Consider the following 8908-nt stretch of genomic DNA (forward strand, 5'->3'; position numbering starts at 1 on the left):
GCTGGTGCATTTGTGAGGCCCTCTAGTGAACAGCTTTCGCGGCCATGCCCTGGGAATGGGCTCCGTACTAAAATCATCTGACCTTCAACACTGAGAGGTCTTTGTTTTCATGGGGAAGGTCTGATTCCATTCTCGTGGACAGTCAGAACGTGTCTGTGTGCATCTCTGCTCATTATTGCTCATTTTGCAATGTATTTTTTTTAAGATTTTTTTCCATCATGTGATTGCTGCTAATCGTATCTATTTATATGTGCAGCTAATGTTTATACGTTGGCAGAGGGAACATCCTTTGTTTTCTGTGCTACAAACCGTGTCCATTTCCCAGACTTTCATTTACATTACTATATTCCTGAAATGTTTACAGCTCACCTTAAGTATTATTTAATTATATTTCAGGTACCACCAAAGTAAATCTTGTGAAGATCCCTTCAACCGCTTCCAGTCCTCGAGACACTGCTCTCGCAGCTGTTATATGCAGTGCACTTGCGACAGTGCTCTTAGCTCTTCTTATTCTTTGTGTTATCTATTGTAAGAGGCAGTTTATGGAGAAGAAACCAAGCTGTGAGTTTCCAGTTATTACTGTTTCTTTGTAATATTTATATACCAGTATTAGTTTGGCAGATCTCTCTGTAGGTAAATAAATGAAATATCTAGAGCATTCAAGCAAGTTTAGCGTTGAGATGAACAAACTAGCAGAAGTCCAAGACTCCATACAAGTTTGCCAGGTCAGTGTGGATGTTCCAGCTTCTACGGAGAAAATGCTGTGCAGATGTCCCGAAATAGCCGAGTTGCATTAATTCTGTGCCATACTCTGTTAGATGCTGCACAGATATATTTGGATCATTCAGGATCCAAGCTGGGACATCATTACATATTGCACATTGCAATGCCAATGTGGAAATACCAGCTTGGAGGATCTGTGCATCACGTGCTATTGTAAGACACACAGGTTAGCTCATCAAGATAATGATTGTGGCTAGTGTAGACAGCAGATTTGTCATTAACAATGTTGGTTTTATGGGCATATTAAAGATGAATTAAATGCCTAAACCAGTTAGATTTGTAAATTTAAAAAAAAAAAAATCCCTAACAGGTCATCATTGTAATTTGGCTTGTATATAATAAACATTTTTCTGCCCCTTAATTTAAAGGAAGAAAGAGGGAAGTCAAAAGCATTCTAGTTCCGATTTATAATTTTAAAAAACTTTTATTAAAATGAACCCTGGATGTCAAACAAGAATAGTATCTAGGAAGAATTGATGTTATCCCTGCTTACAGGACAAGCAAAAATAAAAACATTGAGAGAGGCATTATAAGAATTGTTCCTGACCTAGAAGATGCTTTACGATGTAAGTTTTGAGAAATTCAGACATAGTGAATTCAAACTTCAGTTAGTGAAGTTTAGTAACTTGTTTGCCTTGGCCTACAGTTACACAGATTAAAGGAAGTCTGCTGTTATTATAAAGCTCTTTAAGATAACAGAAACAAGATCCCAGTGGCTGCAAGCTGAATGCAGAAAATGTCAGATTGGCATCACAGAATCATTAAAGACTGAGAAAATGTAACAGTGAATAAGATACACTCTCAAATTGTCGAAATAAGAGCAGATGTCTTCCTAGAAGAGGCTGTAGTTGAACGAGCGGTTGTAGGGTTTGTTGCAAAGTCTGTGGTTTGCCTTATATGAAAAAATGTATGGACATACTGTATAGTATGACATTTAAGCATTCTATGAAGGTAGGAGGCTTTTAACAGGAAAAAGAGTATCCTTTACTAATACATATTTTTATTAATTTTGTCCAAAGGGTCTCTGAGATCACAAGACATTCACTACAATGTCTCGGAATTGTCATGTTTTGATAGACCATGGCTAAATGAATATGACCACAGAACGTGTTGCCAGTGCCAGAGAAGCACATCACAGACATGTGGTATGTTAGGCCTGCTGAAAGGAGACTTTATGGCATGATGAAGATTTATCTAACACTTGAGTTGTGACATTTAGCTTTAACTGCAGAGCTAACATTGTCAAACTGCCCTTTGTCCTAAGCTAATTTCTCAATAAGCGGGTAGAATGTCTAAGTAGCTATTTGGTTATGACTTTTTTTCCTGTTTTCATTCCAATGACACTTCACTTAGAGGGGAAAAAAAAAAGCCGTAAATGTCTGTCTCATTCCTTTATGATAAAGATAGCACTGTGTCTGGCTTTGAGAATTAAATTAGTGTGAAGAATTTACCAGACAGCATCTAAGAACTCTGAAGGACATTAACAACCCGAACAATTCAAATCATTGAGATTTTGTAAAGTCTTATCAAAACAGATGCATTTATGACATTAAAAAAGACATGATTTAACACAAAAGCACAGGCTTAAATATCATCCTAACACGTTAACTCAGAATGTGGTACTTCCTCTCATGCATATCCAGTTGAAAAGCAAATTAATTTGAAAAGTAGGTAGTCATGACTGGCATCTGTATTATTCCAGGAGGAAGGGCTTAGCTTTTGTAAGTAATTCAATTTTAAAGTAATAAATAAAAGAACACATTTCTTGCAATAAGAAATCTCTTCCCTCAATCCATATATTATAATGTAACTGGCAAACTAATACTGAAGTTTGAAAGAGTACAGAGACCAAGTTTGTACAGAGCTTCAACACTTTTAACATTATTAAATTGACTTTCATTCCGTAGGACCAGTTCACTTGATTCCATCACTGTGCTGTGATGAAACCTGTAGCACGGAGCACAGCAGTCACAGTTGTGCTTTCCACTCACAGACTACGCTTAATGAAAGGTAATTTAGTTTTGTAAATGTCTATTAAACATTGAATATTTTTTATGCAGTCAGATTAATATTTGTACAGATACAGTAGCTGTTTGGAGTGGAATGAGGGATTTTGATGAACTGTAGCCATATCCTGTTTTGTGCAAAAACAGGTTTATGGTGAAAAATCGACTTTAAGTATTACTTAATAAATGCTGACTTGATGTATCAGTTTCTCTGCAGAAGTCTCACAAGCAGATAGTCTTCCTCTTACTCTGTGGTGCCTTAGAGGCTTTGGTGACCACCTCTTAGCAAGGTGCTGCATAAACTCGTGCATCTGAGGGGATTAAAGGACAGTTTAGAAGTGTCATGAGGATTTTCTTTTTTAAGAAACTCTTAATGACTGTGAGATTTCAAATATCTAGTATTTCTGAATTTTTACCAGATTGTAACCATATTTTCTCCTGATCAACTGGATATAAGTGCAGTAGTAGAGTAGTTATTTCTACAGCAGTGCCATGAGTTAAAATATGTGAAATTTATGGTGTCATTCAGAGTTTCCTGGTTACAGATTTTAACACAGGATGTATTTATTTCTTTTAGCTAGAACCGTTTTCCATATAAGGTTTAAATTGGTCTCCAACTGTTTTGTTCTTATGGCCAAATGTAACTAAAAATGTAGAGGCAGCTTCTTCATAGGTATTGTTTATGTAAGGTGACTTAGTGACCTAAGTATAAGATACAAAATACCTGAATTTTCTATAACAACTTGTTTAAATACTAGCAAGCTTGAGTCATCCTTTTTTAACACCAAGGCTGACAAATTGAGAGTTGTGTATTTTGTGAGGGATCTTTTGGTTAAAGCTTTAAAAATAAGTGTTACGTCCATGCTATGTGGACATCAAAGATCCCATGGTTCCTTCCAGTACAAATTGAGTTTGCTCCAATTTCCTTTGCCAAAATAGTGTATTTCCTTCAATTGTGGTGCAATGTCCTGACTTTTGTCCTCGTCTATGAAAATGCTTTGTGTGTATATCAAAGCTATTAGAGGATCATGTTTTGGAAATGAGTAAGGCTACGTAAAATCTGTTCTAGGCAATGTTAATGTCAGATGAGTTTTGTTATACAAATTATTACTGTATATCAGACTTAATATAGCCTTTACAGTTTTATAGATCTGTAGACAGTTTTTGGAAGTAAAATGTATTAGTGTATCTTCTTGGTGTTGTTAATACTTACTTTGGTATTCTATAGTAAAAAACATTACCAGGCTTTCAACAGCGATAGGCATGTGTAGTGCACTCGGACATGTCACTATCGTCATGCACTTTAAATACACTTGAGATAGATAATATTGAGTTTCTATTTCCACTTTCCTCCATTTTCCATAAAATAAAAATAATCCTTGTGAGAATTAAAAATCCTTGCCCCTCTTTAATATTACGCCTTTTCACATGAAAGAGGATAGGAGAAAAACTTTCCTTTTCACATTTTGAAGACTAGACAGAACAAACTGAAAAATCTAAAGCGAATACGTGTTCAATATGAAATCACAGAGACAGAAGAAGTTTCAAGCAATCTTCTTGTCTTCTTGTCTATTCCCTTCTCCCAGTCTGAACCCACTTTAATTCTTTTACTTTGGTTAGATATTTGTCTAGCCTGTTTTTTTTGGGGGGGGAAAAAAAACCAACTAGTGTTGGAGGTTCCATAATCTTCCCAAACATCTTTCTTGCTGCAATTTAAGCCTATTATATCTTGTCTTAACACACACCACCCCCACGCCTGCACTGAGAACAAATAAATTCCTTCCTCTCTGCAACAGCCTTTGTATCTGAGCAATATTCTAGTATTTTTTATCATATTTCTGTTCTTCAGACTATAAACAACCAAACTTGTACTTCATGTTTTCTAGAACCCTTAATTCACTGTATGAAGGGCTCTAGGCATCCTCTTTAGCTTTAGTGGTGTTCTCCAGAGCTTTCTTCATTTCCAGACGAGGAACAAACTGTATTCCTTTTCAAAAGAATTTGTTTGTACAGGATGCATCTAGAGTATTAACTTAATATAACCTTGTTAAACCTTCTTGAAATACCTATAATTACAAATGACAATAATTACAATACTGATAATATTTTCTGGAATGCTTTTGAAACCATGTCTCTTTTATCCTTTTGCAGGGCTTCTGATTCTGTTGGAGAAATGATTCCTACCTTCCTTGGTTCTCTTTCACGCTCTGCCTGTGGAGACATTTCAGATGCTTGGCCTCTTATGCAAAACTCAGCTTGTTGTGACAGCATTTCTTTCTGTGAATCATACTCGGAACTGGCTGGAGGATCTGCAAAATGCTGCAGCCTTGAGACTGGAAATGCAGCTGCTGTTGAGCTGGATAATAACCAGGAACTAAGTGAAGTACTTATTTCAGCTAAGTCTCTTGATGAAAACGTTGCAGAGTCCTTTGAAATCTCCAAACATAGAACATGCATAGAAGTTTCATCACTTCAGGCCTCAGCAGGTACTGAAACCCAGCCAAGGAGAAAGCATAATGGAACAGCAAATGGCTCTACAGACTGATAAAGAGGTAAAAACCAAAACTACAAAGAAGTGAGAATGAGTACTCAAGGCACGTAGAGCTAGATAAAAATAGAATTCTCAAAAGTTGTAGGGTTATGTTTCTCCATAGGTTACACCTAGCTATTGCTGAAATTAAAACTCTGCAAGACATCCAACAGTTTCACTTTTTTAAATCGCTGGCTGAATTTGAAAGGTGTAACTACTCAAACTGTACTGTTGTGATAATATGAACCAGGGGTAAGACTGTACACTTTTATCGGGGTCAGCTTTTATCAGGGTGATTTTTTTGCATTATACTTCAGGAGAAAAAAAATCAGTTTAATAGTCTTTGCTCATTGTGAAGAAAGTATAAAAGACATGCAAGTGTTCATCCAAAAATATTTACAAAGCCTTCTCTCTGAAGTTACTACAGCAGTAGCAGAAACAGAACAGAGAATCTCAGATGCTTTTTAATGCCATTTGTATTCCTGTGTCATCAGATAAAACATGATGTAAGTTTGACCATAAAATATAATTGAATCTATAAAAGCTCAGAGACAATGCAGATCTGAGGTCAAAATGAGAAGAGGTGATAAACAATTGTCTCTACCGCATAACAATGTAGCCATCACAAAAAGTCACTCTGCTACTGCTTCATCATTATATCTTTTTGAATATTAGCTGTGCTCTGTATTTTTAAAACAGCGTTTTCTACTATTGGAACTTGGAACAACACGTAGGTAACCTGTGAAAGGATCCCAAATTATGGTTTGTGTACTGGTGGTGTTACTCAAGGGTTATGCAGACTGTGGCTGGAAAGCTTAAATAGTCTCCTGTGCATGTAGACAGGGGCAGGAACAGAAGCAGTTGCCACTAATATTAATAATCCACCAAACTTAATTAAGAAAATTACACTATCTGTAATTACGAAAATTTTGGATCATCTGCAAAAATAAAACTGCCTTTCTTTGATCCTCTTCCATTTGGTTTGCATGCCACTTTCATATTGTTCTTAAATAAGAAATAGAAAGTAATTAGTATTTAACAAAGAAAATGCATATTCAGAAAACATGGAAGTGCAATAGTTAATTCTTCGTAAATCAAACGTTAATTCTTTAGGTGATGTTTTCAAGAGGAGAAAAGGGAGGTAAACAGACTGCTAAGTCAAGAATTTTTTTGCCATTGACTTCAATGGAACTCATTTATCACCCTGAAAATCTACTGCTGTCGTTGAAAATATCAGCCTTACCCAAGTCACACACATTTTTTCTGAGTATATTATTTACAGTATATAGTTTTGTCCGTAACAGTGTCTGGCACTAATTGCCCCTGTGTCAGATAGCAATTGTCATAGTTTCATTTTGGTATATGCCAAATACCGTTAGGTGATAGTTGTATACGGAAGGGACAGTGACATGGCTATAACTGCAAATCTCGACGCAGCTAGTTCCCAGTTTTTCAGTGGTTATCAATGAAACTTGAATGCTTTCTTGGTGTTTTAGGGGAATATATTTCCATATTAACAAGATTTTAAAAATCAAAAGTTTTTGGTTTTTTTCCCACTAAACCACATATCAACTTCAGAGTTATGTGATTAATACTATTTAGAGTTTTTCTAGATGAAAGGAACCACAGAATTTCAAAATATCACTGTAAAAATTAACTTGCATTTCACCATACTTGTTACGGCATATAAATTGTAAATTTTCTTATGGATTCCAATGTGAACGTAGACAGCTTTCCTGACATTTCAAAATCCTGTATTCTTTGATGATTTTGCACTATCATGTGTTACTACTGAGATTTGTGTATAATTCTGAAAAAGCAAGATGGTTTGGGAGGGTTAGGTTTTTCTTCATTTTTTTCTTTAATAGATTTTACTGGTTCATTTTGTACAATTTCTCCATATTGGGATTCTGCAGTGCGTCATTATATATGCACCTTTGATGGAGAAATTTAAGTAGCATTTCAGGGACAGGACCAGGACTAGGCTTACCTGAGATGTCACAGTTCAGCCTGAAAATACCAGCTGTACAACTACAGGAAAGTTATAACATCTCTGTCTACCCCATTTTTTCCATTTGCCCTTCATCTTTCTTGTCTTTTTGAAATATTTTGAGGGAAGGATAGTCCTTTTAGTACATGTGGATGCATTACAGTCTTGCATAGAGCCATACTTGATTATTATGCTGCAAAATAAATAATAACATGATAAAAATCAGCATATTTTTATTTATGTGCACATAAATACAAGTTTTTAATGGGTGTTTTAATATAAGTTCAATCTTCAGGTTTAGGTGAATTTTTACAGCAAGCACTCAGTATAGCTGTATTTTTTAGTGTTTAGTCAAGTATAGAAGTACATACAGGTTTTTTGAGTTTATGTAACCACTGTTCTATCACTTGCTTTTAGGAAACCAAGCTATTTCTCTCAGCATTAAAGCTGAATGCTTCCCTTATGCTCCTCTGCTACTTCTCATCAAACTTAGTCTGGCCTTCAATGTTGGATGGTTTCAAAATCATCTGGAAAAAAACAGCATCATTTCACACCTTCTGAGCAGTTGCATGTGAGCCATAACAGCTGTAAAGTGAAACTTCAAGGAGGATCCTAGGAGAACCCTGGAAGTGGATTTCTGATCTTTTGCATCTCTTTTAAAAAAAAGAACCTTCTATTCCCTCAGATTCTCAAGAAGTCTAATGGAGTGAGATTAAAAGTATATGTAAATAGAGCAAGAAATAAAAATACTTCCGTGTGTTTAGGTGGGTATCTTAAATATATCTACAGATGTCAGAAGGCATGGGACAAGATGTTGCCAGTTATTCTGCTTGCAGATTTATGCATGCATTAGGATTGTTTTTTGGCCGGTTCTATTTTTAAATCAGTTTCCTCCTGTTGAAGGACTTAAAAAAAAAAAAAAAAAAAAAAAATTGTTTATGCAAGGATCATCTATTGATTTACTGAAGCTTTTGTTATATATTACATTATAGTCAATAAGATAGTTTGAGGAGTTAAAGAATTTGCATGTTAAAATATGTATGGTTGAAGTCCCCTCCATCCAATTATTACATTTGTGGGAGGGGTCATTGTTTTGTTAAACATAGCAAGAGATTAGCTTTAAATTAGATTTAGCTTAATGAAAGTCAGCCATATAGATAGGGATGTTGTGTTTAACTGGTAGTCTCAGTATTGGAACACAGCACTTGTTGGTATAGCATGTAGTTTTTGGATGTTGAAATAAATGTAATCAACCGTCACATCAAAATGTCAAAGTATAGCAGGTGTGACATGAAAGTATTCAGACAATGAGACTATTACTAATATTTTTAGTAATGCATTCTTTTTAAGGGTCAAGCTTCATGGTGACCTAATTCATTCATTTAGCAGCATTTTTCATTCATTTCACTCTGCCCTTCTCACTGTAGTAGTATGTAAATTCAGTTTTTCCACACAAAATATAAAAATCAATTAATAACTTTTTTTAAAAAAAATTACTTCTGAATTGAATCCTCAAAGTTGCATGCATGCCTAGTAAATTATCAACTCTCTGCCCTCAATGCTGTTCATGGAATCACAGAATGGCCAGGGTTGGCAGGG

The 8908-nt window shown here is 35.4% G+C and overlaps 1 protein-coding gene across 1 annotated transcript; it reads left to right on the forward strand.

Annotated features, from left to right (window-relative positions):
• Window positions 1-396: 396 nt before the first annotated feature.
• Window positions 397-5352, forward strand: LOC104157390 (tumor necrosis factor receptor superfamily member 19-like; the record flags this gene model as incomplete). The annotated part of the gene is made up of 4 exons (XM_009694703.1): window positions 397-561; window positions 1803-1928; window positions 2691-2793; window positions 4941-5352. Coding segments are annotated over 4 exons (788 nt in total), but the record flags the coding sequence as incomplete, so codon positions are not given.
• Between the last annotated feature and the right edge of the window lie 3556 nt (window positions 5353-8908).

The sequence above is a fragment of the Cariama cristata genome, unplaced genomic scaffold, assembly GCF_000690535.1.
Source record: "Cariama cristata isolate BGI_N322 unplaced genomic scaffold, ASM69053v1 scaffold17102, whole genome shotgun sequence".
Lineage (NCBI taxonomy): Eukaryota > Metazoa > Chordata > Aves > Cariamiformes > Cariamidae > Cariama > Cariama cristata.